The sequence below is a fragment of the Episyrphus balteatus genome, chromosome 2 (assembly GCF_945859705.1).
Source record: "Episyrphus balteatus chromosome 2, idEpiBalt1.1, whole genome shotgun sequence".
Taxonomy (NCBI): Eukaryota; Metazoa; Arthropoda; class Insecta; order Diptera; family Syrphidae; genus Episyrphus; species Episyrphus balteatus.
In genome coordinates this window covers 130,192,145-130,211,516 of record NC_079135.1, presented here as the reverse complement: position 1 = coordinate 130,211,516, position 19,372 = coordinate 130,192,145, and the positions used below count along the sequence as shown (strand labels likewise).

The following is a 19,372-nucleotide window of genomic DNA, read 5'->3' as shown; positions in this document are numbered from 1 at the left end:
GGAGTTTCCTCGGTCTGGCAACGTACTATCGACGATTCGTGAAGGATTTTGCGAGAATCGCCAAAAGCTTACACCAGCTTACGGAGAAGGGTAAACCCTTTAAATGGTCAGGTGAGTGTGAGAAAAGCTTTCAGGAACTGAAGCTGCGGTTATGTGAAGCTCCTGTGTTGGCCTATCCGACTCCAGGCAAACAATTCATCATTGACGCAGATGCAAGTAATGTTGGAGTTGGTGCTGTTTTATCGCAAGTTCATGACGGAGAAGAAAAGGTCGTTGCCTATTTCAGCAAGGTACTCTCGAAACAAGAAAGAAACTATTGCGTGACCAGAAGGGAACTTCTAGCTCTGGTATTGGCAACAAAGCACTTCCATAAGTACATCTATGGACAGAAGTTCCTTCTTCGCACAGATCATGGTGCACTAAATTGGCTTTTGAACTTCAAAAATCCAGAGGGTCAAGTAGCAAGATGGATCGAGATACTTCAGACGTATCAATGTCAGATTCAACATCGAAGAGGAAAACTGCATTCAAATGCAGACGCATTATCTCGACGCCCGTGCAAGCAAGACTGCAAACATTGCACACGACTAGAAGAAAAGGAAGTTGTCGCTGTTAGAAGAACGAGAGCTGATCCCATTTGCGGCTGGAGTAATGAAGAACTCAGAATGGCCCAACAGGAAGATTCGGACATCGAACCCATCCTTGCATGGAAGGAACATCAAGAGAAACCAGAATGGGCCGACATCTCCGACCGAAGCCCCACTCTAAAAGCATATTGGGCACAATGGGACTCACTTCATGTGCAAGAAGGACTACTCAGGCGTAAGTGGGAATCCGCAGATGGTAAATCCTATGTAATGCAGCTAGTCGTACCTCAGTCAAAGGTAAATGATGTTCTCCGAGAGATGCACGGTGGAACTTCTGGAGGCCATTTAGGCATCAACAAGACGCTGGAAAAGCTACGACAGCAATTCTACTGGTTACGTATGAGAGAAGACGTTGAAAAGTGGTGCCGAAAATGTGATACTTGTGCCGCTAGCAAAGGACCAGCTAGAAAAATCCAAAGCAAGATGCAGCAGTACAATGTGGGTGCACCTTTTGAGAGAATTGCAATAGACGTAGCAGGTCCTTTTCCCGAAACCAACAACGGAAATCGATACATCCTTGTAGTGATGGACTACTTCAGCAAATGGCCTGAGGCATTTGCCATTCCAAACCAGGAAACCAAAACAGTTGTGGATAAGATTGTCTTTCATTGGGTGAGCAGGTTCGGAGTACCCATGGAACTTCATTCCGACCAAGGAAGGAACTTCGAATCTAAGATTTTTCAAGAGGTTTGCTCACTCCTTGGCATCAAGAAGACGCGAACAACACCGCTTCATCCACAATCTGATGGGATGGTTGAGCGATTTAACAGGACACTTAAGGAACACCTGTCAAAAGTAGTCAATGATAATCAACGAGACTGGGACCGACATATTCCATTATTCTTGATGGCTTATAGAAGTGCAACACATAGTTCTACTGGACATACACCATCGGAAGTCCTATTTGGCTCAACAATACGTCTGCCAAGTGAGATAAAATTTGGAAGTGTTCCAAACGAGCCACATGAAATGGATGAGTACGTAGATAACCTGAAAGGAACACTGGCTAACATTCACCAACGGACAAGGACAAATATAAAAGCGTCTAGTGACAGGATGAAAACAAGATATGACGCACGAGCGACAGCAACAGGGTTTCAAGAAGGAGAACTTGTGTGGTTTTACAATCCCCACCGACAAAAGGGACTATCACCGAAGCTACAACAAAACTGGGAAGGCCCTTACACAGTAATAACCAGAATTAACGACGTGGTTTACCGTATACAAAGAGGGGTAAGAGGCAAACTTAAGGTAGTTCATTGTGACCGTTTACATCGTTATAATGGTGATAGAAGCAATGGAGTTGTTCGGGACGAACAATCCTAAGAGGGGGGCAATGTAACGATAAATTACTGAACTACTTTTAAGATAAAAGTCTGAACACACTACCTACTCCTGCAAAGGTAGAAATGTGAACGGACCTTTAGTAATTAAGAAAAATATCTCATTGAACACATCTAAAAATATCCCACTGAACACATCTAAAAATATCTCACTGAACACATCTCAAAATATCCCACACTGAACACATCTCAAAATATCCCACTAGACTGGAAGTATGAAGTGCCCTTCCTGGAAAGGAAGTTTCGAGAGACAGGGACGAGAGCCTTCGAGGACGTTCTCGAGTCTCGAGATTCCGGTATAAAAGGCAGCGTAGACACCGACCGGAGACAGTTTAATCTTGAAAGTGAAAGAGTACAGTACAAAGTGAAATAAAGTGTTGCGAATTGTTAGTAGTAAATAAAGTGATTTAAAAGTGTGTTTGTTTGAGCGAATAATAAAAGTAAATTGAGTTGAAATAAAGTGTGTTCTTATTTGAACGGAAATATAAGTGGAAATTAAATAAGTTTTATTGTGAACCCGGAATAAAACATTACATTATTATACATTTTATTAATAATGGGAATTTTAAGCATTTCATGCGAAGATCTAAGCAGAAAGCTAATTTAAATTGAAATTATTATTGAAAAATACAGATCATCTGACCCCTTCCTTTATTAAGAAGAATCAGAGTCATTTAATTGAGGAAGAAATGGCTCTCTTAAAAGAATAAACTTTTGAAAAATTTTTATAAAATACACTGAGGGAAAAAACAACATAAAATTAACAAAAACCACGTTGATTTAACTATTTTTCGGAATGATTTTGCGTTGAAGACGAAATTTCTTACTTTCTTACGACGTAAACTGTCATCCCTGAAAATTTCATCCAAATCTATTCAGTGGTTCAGTTTTTATTGAATTTTTTCCGCACTCCCATACAAATTTAACCAGTGTGCGCCGCACCACGACTGCAATCGTCCGCACCATTTCATTTTGAATGAAAAAAAATTATATTCTCTTAAGGCTTGACCACACCGAAGAGTATATTCGGTAGTGGTACGGGTAATTGTATGAAAAATATTCCACGTCTAAACGTTGTTGTTCCAGTTTGGAATTATATACAAAAATGTTTAAGTCGTTTTCAAGGTTATTCTGACTTAAGTAACAAAAATGACTTGTTGGTGGAGTGCCGGAGTGGTTAAAGCGTTGAACTTCTAATTGAAAGTGTTCGAATCTCCTTCTCGTTGGTAGTTTTTTTCTTTTTATTTTTCAATAATCCAAAATTATGTATCATGGTGCGGCGAATTTTTCATACAAAATGAAATGGTGCTGCGGTGGTGCACTCGGGGAGCAAGTAGGTATCAAAGTGAATATAATACAGGGGCAAAACAAGAAACTGTCTCACTCTCCAATTGAATTCCCAATCTTATAATAAAACAAAACCATACAACTTTAACATAGAAAGCCTAATCGTCAATCTTTTTTGTATGGAAAACTTTTCATTGTTGAAAATCATTTCCATTGATCCAAATCCCAATAGACCAATATTTAATTTTATTTTATGCATAGATTCCATCTGTACTTCTCATTTTGATTGTTCGAAAAACAAAAGTGGTGTGTTTAATCTGCATAATATTCGATTTCCATTATCATTTCGAAGAGTGCGGTGCGGTGCGGCGCGAAATTAAAATCAATTCAAAATTTTTCGTTATCCGATTCGTTGATTAAACAAAGTGGTATCTGTTTTTTCTCCGCATCAAATCCCAAGAAGTGGAATTAAAACAAATCAATAACCATCAGAAACAGAATGGGAATAGAAAAATCTCTTTTTGATGCTTAATCTGTCATCGTTTTTATTTTTATTTCATTTTAAATCCCAGTTGAATTCTATTTATTTAAAAAAAAAAAACGAAGACAATTTTGATTTAATTTTTCCTTTGTTATAAAGACAACAAAACAGAAAAGAAAAACAAATAACAATCAAAATCATAATAAAGAAAGGCTAAAATGAATTCATTATCCTTTAAGTCAGTTAAATGTTTGCCAGTCATAAAGTTAAGCCATCTGATGGTTATGTTGCAACTGATGTGATTTGAGTTTATAATTAATTTAATTATGTGCAAGAATTTGTGGTATTTTTTTATTTTCAGTCTTTGTTGTCTGTTTTTTCAACAAGACATTTAGCATTAAATGAACTTTTCTGTGTGAATTTTAATTTATTATAATTGTGTAATTCAAAATAGCAGATTGCTGTGATGCAAAGAAGTGATAAAAGTTGATGAAATTACCTTAAAACTGGCATTTATCTCTTTGAAATTGCTTGAATTGGGCGCCAATTTTATATTTTAAATGATTAAATGGCGCCCGGGTATAAAGTGATGACTGTATAAAAACTACAAATTCATGAAACTTGCACACTGCAATCGATTCCTTCATTTAGAATTGATTCTATTTCAAAATTGCTCCCACCCGGGCGCCATTTAAATAAGATAAATTAACTAATAGTCTTAAAATACATGAGATTTAGTTCTTTTTTCGTTAGTATAATGGTATCTTATATCATTACGATTTAATATACAGGAATTTCATCTAGAACTGCTTATGAAAGGAAGGAAATTTTTTGTGCCATCCAAATCAACTGATTGAATCCTAACTTCTTCCTTGTAGATATACACTTGTGTGATGATCCTTAAGCTCTACTATATTGCCACTTAAAGCAAATGAATTGCATAGAAAATGTGTGGGTGTGGTGAATGTAGGAGGTGCGTGTTCTATTTCTTTATAATATCGGACAAAAAAAAAAGAGAATATGAAACAACATTTATCAAACGAAATATCCCTTTTGGCATTGACCGAAAACGAAAAATTTTGCTCTAGTTTTCTTCTTAAGACAAAAGCCATCTCATTCAACATCGCTCTCCTCTTAGCCAAAATTAAGACACAAAACATAATAAAAACACTTCAAATGGAACGAATCGTCTGTATTATGTTCGTTCATTGAGAAAATCACTCGTTCAAGTGTTGGATTTGCCATTTTTTGTTTTTTTTTGCCCCTGAACCAAAATATTCTCACCAACCATCCGCAGGATATGAACATTAACGTGGGTCATGGGCTTCAGCAGGATTCTTTTTTTGTGTTCTCTCTCAATTCTGGGTCATTGTCAAAACACTTGAGATCGATTTATGTGAATCATTTGGTAGAGTCACTTGACTTTACCCGTCGCTTCTCCACTCGTGTTGGTTGGCGGTGTGTTGTCTTAACTAAAATCGTTTATCTTTCTATCATTATGATTCGCCCTCCCTGTTAAACAAGAGGCATGATGAGGTTCTATCTTTATGTTTATAGAGTGTTTGACGATGATTTTTGGCTTTTTCACTTCTTATTATGTTTTTTTTTTGGCGGGGAATTTCGTAGTTTTTGATAAAGGGTTATATAAAGGACTAGACAGAACCTTGTGAAGTAATGAATGCCAACAAATTTGTCACACAGCTGATGTAGAAAGAATGCTCTAAGGTAATTTAGAATTCTTTAAGACTGAGGGTTTAAAAAATTTTGTACTTTTTAACCTTATGTTCTAAAGAAAAAAAAAAATGAAAATTTGAACTTTGTTCTTTAGTTATTTGGTTCAAGGTCGGAAGCTAAGGAATTCTCACAAGAAAGATGGCATATTCAACCGAAAAATTAAATGTATCAGTCGTTATTTTGGTTGAAGTAAAAATGTTGCCCTCGATATTAATAAAGCTGTCGATAGAGTTTGGCATCGAGCTCTCCTTTAAAATATGAGAGCCTTTTTTTTTTTTGGTACCAAAGAGTTTCTTCTTAAATGGATATTCCGAAGTTAAAAATATGTACTTGATGTTTTATATATTATTTTCATCTTTTTATCTTCCTTTTTTTCCTTGTCTTTTTAATTAATTAAACATAATGTACATTACCTACTTTACTTTGATTAATCACATATAACTCCATAAAACTATTTGATTATTCAAAAAAATTAAGTTCTAAGAATCAGCCGTTAAAAAAAGGGTTTCAATCCACATAATAATTTTCAAAATTCAAATGAATTGCATTTTTATTAAATTAAGGTTATGAAGTCTTTAACTACATACCATTATATCGCTGGCTGAGAATTATAAGGTTGTATGTCTGCAGGGGTTTAAATAAAACATACAACGTTATAATTCTCAGCCAGCGATATGTATATGCAATGTACATTACGGTGGTCCTTATTTTACTCTTTTGCGAAAATTGAGAGTGAAATAGGGTCAGGAAAAAAAATTTTTTAAAATAAAAAATAAAATAAAAATTTTAAAAAATTAGGGCATTTTTTTTCCTGATTTGGAACCAATCTAGGGGGCGTCCCCAATTCTTTTTCCTAAGGACCACCCTAATGTACCTACATATATTCAAAATTTAACTATATAGACTACATTCCTGTTTCTTTAAATTGTAACTTCGAACGCATTCCATTTTCAAACATAAACCATATTTCACCGTAATTGAATGATTTTGTAATTTTATAATATGGGAATAAAAATGTGGTGAATGACAAATTCCATCTAGTTTTTTTGTTTCGTTTGAAAAAAAAATTATAAAATGGACTAATTTCTTTTTGAAAATAAACGATTCAATTACTTCCGCCATCTGTAGAAAATACTATTTTTTTTCGCCACTGTAATTATTTGGTTTGTGTCTACAATAAATACCTACTCATATTGTCGATAACAGAATCCGTCAGTGATGAAGTTAACCACAGTCGATAATATAGTTTATATTTTCTGCAAACGGTGATTTAATTTTCACTCATCTCTATAAAACACTGGATTCATATAAAAATGTTCATTCAAATTGAAACACTGTTGTCTGTTCTTTTATTAAACAAAGTTAACTTTGGTTGTTGTGTCAAAAAAATCGTTGTTGTTGTTTTCGTTAGATTTTGTTAGAAAATTTCAACTTTTATTTAGGAACGACTAATGTTAGATTTTGTTGATCTGTCAAAACAAATTTTTTAAGATCAATTTTATGAATAAATAAACAAAAAATAATTAATTTGGCACTAAAATAACACTTTCAAATTGAATTCTTAGCAAATTGAAAGAAAAATATGCATTAAATAATAACAAAAATATGAAAACAAACAAAAAATTCTCTTCTCACATCATCCCCCCTCTTCTCCATTTATTTGTGTTTGACAGATTAACATTGAAACTCAAGTCCAGAAGCTGAGTTGGAAAAAGTTACAAAATGTAACTATTTGACACTTCAAAATTGGATTTAGGAACGATGTTGTGACGTCACGATGTTACATTTCATAACTTTTTTCTCATTTAGGAACGATGAAAGTTAAATATTGTTAACAATAGTTAACATCGGCGAATAAAAGAACGCACCACTGTTGTAGGTAATCAGTTTATCCTTTTTTTTTCTTTTTAGAAAAGTGAGAAAGTATTGCCCAAGTAACAATTTTACTTGCATAAGGTTCATTTTGTTCGATTCGATAAGCTATAGTTTGTATATGTTTAGTTTAAGGCTTACTTACGCAAGTCATCCATTTTGGAAAGAAAGGAGGTCTCCTTAAGGCTATCTAGAAGTGTTAAGAAGAAGCCTTGTAAATATCACTTAAAGAAGACCTTTATAAGACCTGTTTGAACCATTCTAAAGAAGCCTTGTATTTTCAAGTGACAGAAGGCCTCTATAAGACCTGTTCCAAGAGGTTCTTGTAAGTATGCAATGTTTTCATCTCGTAAGTAGGTATGCAATGTTTTTCGCCTATAAGTATGCAAAGTTTTTATATTGCAGATATGCAATGTTTGTAACGCATTAGAAAAAACATTGCATTTTAATGTGAGGTTTCAATAAGCTACCTGGCTTGGTATGCAGAGGTACGTGGGATCGATTCCTGGCCGGGGCATGTGAAAATAAAAAAAATGTGTTCTTTTTTCAATTAAAATAATATTCCTACCATTTCAGAACAACAGAAAAAGCAGTTGAAATTCCAAAAAAAAAGGAAAAAAAAAGGAAAAACTTAAAGTAAATAAAATAAAATAAAATAAAATAAAAAGTAGAAAATGCAAAACAGAAAAAATAAAATTAAAATAATTAAATAAAACTCAATAAATTCTTTTTTTTATGCATAAATTCAACATCTTAAAACAACTTCTATAAGGCCTTATTATAACATCCTACGCAAGTAATCCGGTTTGTGTATTAGATAAACCCTCTGCAGGAAGACCTCTATAAGGACATTTTAAGCTGTTTGTCCCAAGCTATTAACTTGTGGATTACCTGTGAAGGAAAGTCCTATGAAATTTCGGTAAAATGCGCCAAAATGATTTGTATAAGACCTGTCCTTTTTCTAATGCAAGCCAAAAAATAGCTTGCATTGACCTTTATGAAATCTAAATTGTACTTGGGTAGTTTCTCTTGCCCTCTGTATTTTAAAAAATTTTTCTATTTTACTGTCTATATTTTTCAAAGAAAAATTGTGTTTTCGATTCTATTTCAATTTGATTCCTCGATCTGGTATAAGCCTCTATGGTACACTGTTCGCGCTAAATTTTAGCTAAAATAAAATTCCCATACAAGTTATCGATAATTTGTATGGGATCCATTTTAGCTCAGATAAAATTTTTCGATAATTTGTATTGGAGCTAAAATTTAGCGCGAGGTGCGTACCAGGCTACATTCATAATACCTGCATCGAATGCCGACTTTTCACGAGTCGATTTTAGCCGCACGATATGTCAGTCGACTAGGATTTTTCTATGGGGATGTTACTTTAGTCGCCTGCGACTTACGTTCACACGAGTCGAAAAGCTTCGCCGCACGGCATAAATCGACTCGTGAAAAGTCCCCAGAATTTTCGATTCAGATTTAATTCGATCTTTAATTCGGACATACAAACGGGGTATATATTATTTTTCAAACCAAAATAGTAATACTTCTGCATCATATTTGTAATTTTTCCAATCGAAAAAAACATCACAAAATAAATTTGAAATTGAATTACTACTTTAGTACATTTTCACTTTTTAAGCCAATGTAATAAGGGTCTTAAGAAAAAATAAAACAAACAACCACCCTGAATGCATTCATGTCGATAATACAGTTTTTTCGATAACACCCATCTACATCTTGACATGTGCGTACACACATCAAAAACCAACAAAAAAAAAAAACATCTACACAAACACAAAAAATTTTTTTGACTTTTACCTCGTCCGCTGCAAGGTGTCGTTTTTATTCGTTTTGTCGCTGTCGTCTCGTCGCAAAAAAATTATTCCACACACCACAAAAACCGAAAAGAAAAAAAAAACTTGTGAAATCAATTTCATTTACATTATTTGATTGAGTTTTAATCGAAAATTTCCAAAATTACCAACTACAAGAAAAACAACAAAATGCCTAACGAAACTATAAAGAAGGTAAGCAATCTGTCTAATTTTTCAACCAAGCAAAAAACTCACCCAAAAACCAATTGGAAATGACTGAAATGATGCGACAACGACGACGCTTTGCTTGGTTATGTTTTCCCGCATTTCTTCTTTTATTTTTATTCTAATTTTTATGTTTTGATCAATTTTATTAAATTAGGTACAAGATTACAAAGACAGCTTAGTCAAAAAAGCCGAACAATTAATTTTCCAAGGCTTCCCCGAAAAGATTGTCGAACTCAACGAAATGCTCGCCACCGACATGTTTTGCGAGCGCAACTTCAACGAGGTCCATCAAGATTTGAACATTCCAGTTCCTGAGCCAATTCTGGTCAATCATGTGGACGAGGCATCAGCCGGTGGCGATCCACCATCTGCCAAGAGACCACGCAACGACTTTTGTGTGCCTGGGACGAAAGTTATGGCTCTGCCATCGGGCACAGTGCCGTGCAATGAGCCACTTTGTGAAATGATCAAAATTGTCAAGCCAATTATTAGGAAACTTGTTGAAGATTGTAAGTATAGTAAAGTGCTGTAAAGCATACAATTTTGTAAAATCTAGGAATCCAGGGAAAGTCAATGATCAATGAATCTGTATAACGACTGTTGGACTGCATTACAAAAAAGCTCAGATAACAAAGTTAAAAAATTTGACCGCTCTCGATTACGACAATTTTTAACCACAATTTACTGAAAATTTAGTACAGCTGAGTCATTCCATATGAAAACGTCCAATCGGAATTGCTGTCTCATTTCAGATTTTGTTGAAACTTTTTGACGATGTTCTCTAGGCCTGAAAGGGCGTAGTTATAGCTTTCGATCAAAAGCATCATTGCAAATTTTTATTTCCGTTTTTAAGACTATGAATTATAGTGGGTAAATCCAGAAAATATTCTTTGACCTATTACCTTCATGTTGTTGCCCGTTTTCACCACTTGACTGTCCTAAAAACGGAAATAAAATGTTCAATGATGGACTTCAATGATAGCTATAACTGGTTCCTAAACTGTAATTTTAATATTATTATAATTTCGCTTCTGAAAACTTTTCTATTTAAGATATTTTTTCGTTTGAAACGACATTTTAAAGCTTATAAATAATAGTTTTACTTATATTAAGCTTCCATTAAATTTTGAAAATTATCACTTTAGTTAAAAGCGTTATAAAACTATTGACGCCTTTAACACAGTGTTTCAAAGTGATTGCATACGCTGACGACGTCGCCATTGCTGTATCAGGAAAACATCTCCATACTATAATAGAACTAATGCAAACTGCTCTCAATAAGCTACTAAAATGGGCAACAAACTGTGAATTGGAGGTAAATCCTCAAAAAACAGAACTGGTCCTCTTTACAAAGAAATATAAAATTCCACAACTATACCCCCCCTCTATTAATGGTGTTCCACTTAATTTTGCCAGCGAAGCCAAATACCTGAGTCTTATCTTGGATAGCAAATTAAACTGGAAAACCAACATACAAGAAAGAATAAGAAAAGCCACAGTGGCACTCTTTTCTTGCAAAAAAGCTATAGGGAATAAATGGGGACTATCCCCTAAAATAACTCATTGGCTAAACACTGCAGTCATCAGACCTATTCTCACTTACGGGATAGCAGTTTGGTGGACTGCTCTGGAAAAAGTAACATATCGCGACAAGTTAAGCAAAGTCCAACGTTCAGCCTGCATGTGCATCAGCGGAGCTCTCCGTTCGACACCTTCCGCCGCTCTTGATATATTACTCAATCTTCCACCCATAGATATATTCAGCAAGCAGGTGGCCGCGAGCACTGCTATAAGACTCCAAGCCATCTCTCAATGGACCAATAACTCTATTGGTCACACAAATATTCTGAATTCATTCGGATCAATCCACAGTCACTCCGACTACACAACCCCACAATTGGTTTTTGGCAATAATTATGAAGTCACCATCCCAAATAGATCAGAATGGGACAATGCCGAGTTTCTAAGAGATGATTCAATTCATTTCTACACAGATGGTTCTAAAACCAATGACGGAGTGGGTGGCGGGGTTTACTCCGATAGACTTAATGTTAGTCTCTCCTTCCGTCTCCCTAATCACTGCAGCGTGTTCCAAGCGGAAATAATGGCGATTAAAGAAGTACTGACTTGGCTCAAAGAAAACGTGATATCTACATCGGATATCCGCATCTTCTCTGATAGCCAGGCCGCCCTTAAATCGTTAGCTTCGGTTTCCACAAACTCCGTTACTGCCCGCGACTGTCGATCATCTCTCATGGAGATATCAGAACAGTTTAACATTCACCTTTTCTGGGTGCCGGGTCACAGAGATATTCTGGGAAACTGTGAAGCAGACGAACTCGCCAGAAATGGAACTCTAATACCAATTTTACCCAATAAGGCAAATATTGGTATACCAATCGCAACGTGCAAACTCATGCTGAAGCAAGAAGCTATAGAGGCAACAAACATACGATGGTCAAACATTATAACTTGCCAAACGACCAAGCAGATCTGGCCTAGGCTAGATCCAAAACGTTCAAAAAATTTGTTGTCTCTAAGCAGATTGCATATCAGCTCTGTAATAGGTGTCTTAACAGGACACTGTCTTATAGGTAAACACGCCATAAGACTTGTCGTAGTCTCTAACGACTTCTGTAGAAGTTGCCTTGATGAGGGAGAAGAAGAAACAATCCAACATCTTCTCTGCTCATGTCATGCTCTTTCCAGTAGACGTAAAAAATACTTGGAAAAATATTTCTTAGAAGATACTAGTGAACTAATCAATACTAACATCTTCAACCTTCACCGATTCATTAAAAGCTCCAACTGGTTTAATTAGTGAGGAATTTCCTTACAAAATCATGGTATCACAACGGACCAATAAATGGTCTAAGTGTGTCAGTTGTTTTCCTGACAGCCATTTCTACCTAACCTAACTTAACACAGTGTTTTTTTGTAAACAAATTGTTAAAAAATATATTGAACTTTTAGATGCATGCAATGGCCAATAAGTTAGCGAGTATTTTTCACTTTATTTCAAGTCGATAGCTTCATTAGTTTTTGAGTTACGTTGCACGGCGCGAGAAAAATGAGTTCAAAGTTTTCGTACTGTAGAAGGTTTGGAGCACATGAGTTTCGGACTAGGACTTTTGAGGCTTCATTTAAAGCTAAGACCACTGAACATAGGTTCTTCGGTTGTTAAATGAATTTTTTGGGCAAACAAAATTAAGCAAAAATAAAAAATTCCAGAGGGATTTCCCCCCTTAAATTTAAAACTGTTAAAAATATTCTAGGGATTTATCGACGACAGTCATGATCTCGAATGGGGGCTCGCCATCGTTCAATCTTTTTTGTTTGCAATTTTTCTATCGAGTCAAATTGAGTTCATAGTTTACAATAGCAAATATCTTTGTCGAAAAAGATATACAATACCACAACAGAAATTTATCGATTCCATCGACTTTTATCTCAACGATTTTGGTTTTTAATTTTAAAATTCCCATTTTTAATGGTGATTTACCTAAGTTTTATGGAGAGTCAATAAATTGGGCCTTAGAGTAAATATGAAAAAATCATGTATCATTTACCCCTAAATTAAAAACATTTTTTGAAAATCTGGTAATTGAACTAATTTTTGTGGTTTTTGACTGACTCCAGGGCCCTGTTTCAGAGCTACTACATCAACTACATCAGCTACTTTTAATACATCAGCAACCGCAAAAGCCAATAGTTGAGTCCGATTGAAATTCGGGAAACATTTGTTATGGTTTAAATAGTGCAAATGTTAAAAAAAAAAAAAAAAAATGCTTCGGAAAGTCCAACAGGCCGCCACAATTAATGTTTGAAGTCATTGATGTAGCTGATGTAAACAATGAAGTAAGCTCTGAAACAGGCCCCAGGATTATTGAGTGTACGTAGCTGATACTTACCAAATATTAAATGTACCTAATTATTATTTAATAAAATTAACTTTAAATTAACGCGATGTGTTAAATTAATAAAAAATGTGTTATCTATAAGATTACCGCTTGTTTAAAAAACAAAAGAACAAAAAAAAAGGCAAAATAAATACCTATTTTACTATTGTTAGGCTTAAGAGAGAAAAAAGAAATTCACATTATACTTAGCTCTAATTCTTAATTATAAATTCTGAACATTTCGTTATTCAGATATCTGGTTTTACAGTATTTTTAAACATATTTCTTCACATATCATAACCTCAAAAGTAGTCAAAACCTAACTATCTATTTGATTGGATTTTTCTGACTTCAAATTCGAGTTTCATACACAAACAATCTTTTTAAAAGTCTATCTTAGTCTCAAAATATATATAAAAATAAAAGTATTATAGTTCTGCCTGGGCGTTAACAACACCCAACAGCTGCTGTTGTCCGTTTTTTCTCTTGAGACCCAATATCAAGTTTGTAAACAGTTCTCCTTTCTAAAATATAACTTTAAACAAATATAAACAAAGAAAAAGTCCTAAAAATAATAAACTATAGGTATATTATGTATAAAAATTATTAAAAACTAAGAGCGGGCAAATTTTTTTTCTTTCATTTTTCTGTATACTCTTAAAAACACATTTCCAAAGTTTATACAAAGATTCATTGATTTTCCCTTGATTCCGAATTATAAATCTTAAGGCACTCCACTATAAGAATCATCTTGAATTTCGTTTGTTTTTTCCAGCAAATCTCTTGAAAATGTGGATTTCATTCCTGATACCGAAAATCGAAGATGGCAATAACTTTGGTGTGTCCATTCAGGAGGACACTCTTGCCGAAATTCAGGCGGTGGAGTCGGAAGCGGCTGCATTCTTTGACCAGATTTCTAGATATTTCCTTTCGCGTGCGAAAGTCGTCTCAAAAGTTGCCAAGTACCCGCATATCGAGGATTATCGGCGGGCAGTTGTCGAGCTGGACGAGAAGGAATACCTCAGTTTGTGGTTGGTGGTGTGCGAGGTGAGGAATCGCTACTCCTCGCTGCATGATATTGTCATTAAGAATCTGGAGAAGCTTAAGAAACCTCGTTCATCGAATGCCGAGAGTTTATACTAAGACGATTTAAGCCAGAGCGATGAACGATGGCTGGGAAGCTCCTTTTCTTATCTAGACCTTAACAACAACCAACCACCACAACAACTAACTCTCAGAAGAAAAAGACTCCACTTTGACGACGACGGCGATTGGAAGACTCGTACACGTTTAACGTGTCGAGTTGACGATAGCTTCTACGTCGTTGTTGTGGAAAAAACATCTGCAAAAAGCGAAAGAAGATTTCTTCTTCTTTCTCATTTTTTAATTTTTTTTTTCAAAAAAAAGTTAACATTTAAGAATTTGAATTTATCAGTTTTTCAATATTGTTTCAAATTATATGCATAATTATTTTTTTTACTCTCAATTAGAAGCAGAGTTACAGTAATCTAATAAAAAAACAAATTAAAATTATACAAAAAAAAAAAAAAACATGAGAAAACACATGCATTAATAAAGACGAAATAGCTTACGGTGAGTCAAGGTGTTTTTTAGGTTTCGTTTCGATGCGAGAAGCTTTCATCATCATAACAAATTATTTATGTGTAGACAATTAAAATCATGTTCTAACATGATTAGACAAAAGGGGCGGGTATATGTGACGGTTAGAAAAATGCTTGCAGATAAAAATAGAATTTATGTTGTAATTTCCATTATTTGCGTAGAATTGTTTTCATTTTAGAAGTCTTGGGGAAAAGGGCGCTTATAAACAAACACCATTATTTAGCCAATCTAATGGTATGTATTTAATAATAATCAGTGGAAGGCTAGTAATAAGTGGGGACTAGTTGTGGATGCAAAAACACTTCCTCTTCAAATACTTACTTGAGATGGATATTGGACATTGGTAGTACCAAGAATTATTTTTATTTGTAAGACAAGTATTTAAAAGGAATTTTGAATAATCATTCACAGAAATCAAAAGTATTCATCGATTTTCAAAGAATCGCGAATTTCATTTTTTTGTTCGTATCGTAGATTTGCTAGGAACTCAAATTAAAAAAAAAAAAAAACAATCACAGAATGCGTTTGTAATGACTATTGTCTAATACGACGGATTCTTTGATAGTTTTTTTGGGATTCTTAGAAAGATTCCGAGATACCAATCGAATTACGATTGAAAAAAAAAAACAGTAGTAAAAATCCGCTGGTTTTATCAGTCTTTGGAAAAACCACTTAAACCACATTTTTTTTTTCAAAAATAAAAATCAGGAGGCCTCATTATGAAATAAGAAGTCGATCGTTTAAGATTCGATATCTCCGTTTCAACTGTATTATTATTTTCGCTTTGGACTCTATCGTTTTACCTTCCCATGGATTAACGACAGCTTTTTCTTGGCGGATTGTTGTTATAAGCGCGAAAGATATTTTTGCTTACAAATACACTTTCAATTGATTATTTTTGAAAGACGTTAATTCAAACGCAAAATAATAATAAATGTCTTTTTTGACCGGAAGTTCCCAAGAGACGATAACGTAGCGACGGTAAGTAATTCTCTTATACATACATACATCCAAATAAAAAAACCATCCAATATACCAATCATTTTATGTTATTATCCACATCATAAATACAGTGGGTCAAGACAAACTGACTTCGCCGAAAAAAGTTTTGGCTAAAAAAACACTAGTTTGAAAATGAGAATTGTCATAGCAAGTTCCTTTCAAGCCATATAGATCTTATTCGTATCGGTGCTAGTTTTTGTTTTTGCATTCTCCTTTGGCAGTTAATCCCTTCTTTATCTCAACGCTTCAGATCTAATTAAATATTTGCTAACTAGCAATACGATACGAATGGAATTTTTATATCTATTTGCAGCCGAACAAAATAAATGACCATGGTTTTATGTTAAAATATTTCTTTAAAAATAGAGTTTGTTCTTATACACCTTGTTTGCTCTTCGTTTTTAATTAACTGACTATTTTTTGTTCCCTCGGCATAAATTCGAAGGGAGATTTACGATCACACAAACAATTCCAAGAAAACAAATACCCTGCAGATTCACGATTGCGCCCATGCAATTTCTCGAAAACGACTAGAACGATTTTGATAAAAAAAATGAAGTGCTACTTTTTGGATAAATAGTCTATTTTTTCATGAAAAATTTTTTCTTTCGAAAATCATTATTAACGGTAGGTACTTCCTTTGGTTTTTTTTTTTTTAACTTTTTCCCAAACGCTATTTATAAATGAGAATGGCCAAATTTGTATGGAATGTGGACGTTGCGCGGCCAAAAATTACTTTTTTTCATTTATTGAAGTAGATAACAAGTTATTGACATAACTAACAAAAAGATAAAATGCACTTTTGAATTTAATACTTTACGTAGATTTTCTCAATAGTAGATATAATCTTAAAGTGCAAAATGCTGATGCTCTGTTACTAAGAACAACCTTTTTTAAAACAACGATGTCGTTCTTTTTTGAAAGTGTTTTGTTCAAATTGATATCTTAAAACAAGAGTATTTACTTTCATTTTAAAAATCTTTTATTGTTAGTTTTATTGGTTGTATATCAGGATTAATATTAAATATCTTTATGTCCAGGACAAAAAAAAAAGTTTCGATTTGACAAACAAATCTGCCAGCTTTTAGATTATACTTTATTTTTCTAGTGTGTAAACATATAATTTCAATGGCAATTGAATGGGCAACAAAACTCCACTGGTTTTCCAATTTAGTCTATTATTAATAAGGGGAAGCTTAGAGGTTCACTGTGGCGTATGCGTAACTTTTATTTAAAACTTTTTGTTCTTAAGGAAGAAAGTTGATTTTTGTTTAGCATTCTATAGACTTTTAAATGGTTTAGTTGTTCAAGCTAAGGTTTGCATGTAAAATATAGCATTAAAAGGCCACTTAAGAGTTTATAAAAACAAATGTTTCAGTTAGATCTAGATATTTATTTTCCGATTTCTTGGTTATGGTTCAAAAGATTTCAATATCCACCATTTTTCATGAATAAAATTTATGATAAAGCGTAAACAAAAATGGAACTATGGACAGCATTATGTTGTGCATTATTCATTTTTTTTTTTTTTGACGATGTTGATGTGAATGTTTTCATGAGATTGATAAGATTAGGGCAACAAAAATTATATCTTATTCGTTTTGACAATAATACCTAATTATATTTTTTTATGATATAATATTTTTTGTTTGCCTTAATCTTATCAACAATCGCTAAAAAAAAAACATTCGCATCAACATCTTCTCCAAGAAGTAAGAACAAAAAGTAACGGATTTTTCTGGAGATTTCTAAAGACAAAAACCCCATTTTCGAGAAAAAAGTGTTTAAGTTTAAGTAGAAATACAACTAAAATTTCGTTGCAATTTCTTTAAAAAAAATTACACGGTGTTACAAAAATGAGGTTTCAAAATATACGCGGGCGGAGACCTATCACATTTTGAAGAGCTAGTTGCACTGATTACGAAACGGTATTTAAAAAGTCCCTAACACCCCCAAAATCCGGAGTTGGGGGCGAAAAACGGTTTTTTTGACCTTCACCCATTGAAAAAAATCTAGCTTCGTCAAATTTTTACCCATTTTCGATTTTTTACAGTTTCTGATAGGAGATAAATAAACCTTTTCAATAATGTATAAAACATGTGACTCGGTTAAACCACCTAGAATTTATAAGCCGTCAAAGTTCAAAAATTCCATTTTTTTCGTCATTCACCCAACTTCGACATCAAATTAAAGTATATATTTTCACAACAACATGCTGTTTTAAAAATATTTTCTAAAATAATATTTATTTCCAAATCAAACGAGGTATTTTTTATGAAAATCAGTTTAAAATTGGCTTAGAAAAAAAAAATTTTCGATTTCAACCCAGATACAGAAATTCGAACTTTTAGGTATAGAACAGAAATGTTGTTTCGGCACGTAGTAGGATAACTTGGGCGCCAGGATTTGATAACGGGTTTTTGTAGAGGAGTTCAATTCAAACATTTTTTTCTTTGGGAGGGGGGTCTATCTCCCCCCGTTTAGGTGGGAGAGGCAGTTTTCTAAAAAAAAATTCAGCCTTATTTTGACATTCGCTTTCGTGCGAAAGTTGTTCGATTTCGAAAGATTCGCATTTTCAGTTTCGAACGATTCGTAAGTTCATTTATCTTTTGAAAATCAAGCAAATTTTGACTTTCTAATCATTCGAATCAAATGTCATTTATTTGACGTTAAAATTTTTGTGTCGAATAAAAACGAAAACACATGTAAGTTCAGATATTTTTGTTGAAAAATAACGAAAATAAATTTACTTTTATTTGTTGGCGTATTAATTTAAGGTTTGCTTCCAAAACAGATGTCACTTTTTGTATGCAGCTTGACACAGATGATTGGGACAGTTTAATTGCGATCTTTGCCTACCCTAAACTGATATCCACCATCTGGAACAAACCGCAAAGTTGTCGCTAGAATTATGATGGGAGGAATAGACAAAAATGTGCGTCTTTGAACTTCAATGGTTAGCTCGTCCAACACGTACTTAATAAAGACACTTTTATCTTCAAAGAAAAAAGATATATATATGGGTTAGGCGCTTTAATAATTTTTTTTTTAATAATTTACATATACGTGTAAGACCTAAGGTCTTTTAAATGCGCTTGGAAGGAATCAGTTTTTACTTTGAACTTTCCAGCTCGAATTGATTTGATGCATCCATTATCCTTTTCCTTCATATCTGCTCTTCGCCGCACTCTTCACTTCCCATAAAAAAAAAACAATTGCCATTTATTGAAAATTAAAACTTAAAACTCTAACAAAAGAAAAAATACCGGCAATTGATTTTAATTGTTTTTTTTTTTTTGTTCAGAACTGAAAAGTGTGACCAGGTGTGTAATAAGTAAAGCGAAACTTTGAAGTTGCATTCTTTTTTTTTTGATCACACTAAAATTGACATGAATGTTCAAAAAAACTAGTACTCATCTATTCAAAACTTTTGAATTCA

The 19,372-nt window shown here is 33.8% G+C and overlaps 1 protein-coding gene across 1 annotated transcript; it reads left to right on the top strand.

Moving 5' to 3' along the window:
- Nucleotides 1–9,167: 9,167 nt before the first annotated feature.
- LOC129911025 (proteasome activator complex subunit 3) lies at nucleotides 9,168–14,869 on the top strand. The gene is made up of 3 exons (XM_055988665.1): nucleotides 9,168–9,394; nucleotides 9,564–9,918; nucleotides 14,084–14,869. Exons 1-3 carry the CDS (start codon nucleotides 9,371–9,373, stop codon nucleotides 14,449–14,451), a joined length of 747 nt encoding a protein of 248 aa, XP_055844640.1. The 5' UTR covers nucleotides 9,168–9,370; the 3' UTR covers nucleotides 14,452–14,869.
- The last annotated feature ends 4,503 nt before the right edge of the window (nucleotides 14,870–19,372 follow it).

What these genes read in the sequence shown, in the direction of transcription:
- LOC129911025 (XM_055988665.1), top strand. Translation starts at nt 9,371, where the DNA reads ATGCCTAACGAAACTATAAAGAAG. An exon ending in CTAACGAAACTATAAAGAAG is followed by an intron (nt 9,395 to 9,563) that starts GTAAGCAATCTG and finishes TTATTAAATTAG; the next exon opens with GTACAAGATTACAAAGACAG. An exon ending in TAGGAAACTTGTTGAAGATT is followed by an intron (nt 9,919 to 14,083) that starts GTAAGTATAGTA and finishes TGTTTTTTCCAG; the next exon opens with CAAATCTCTTGAAAATGTGG.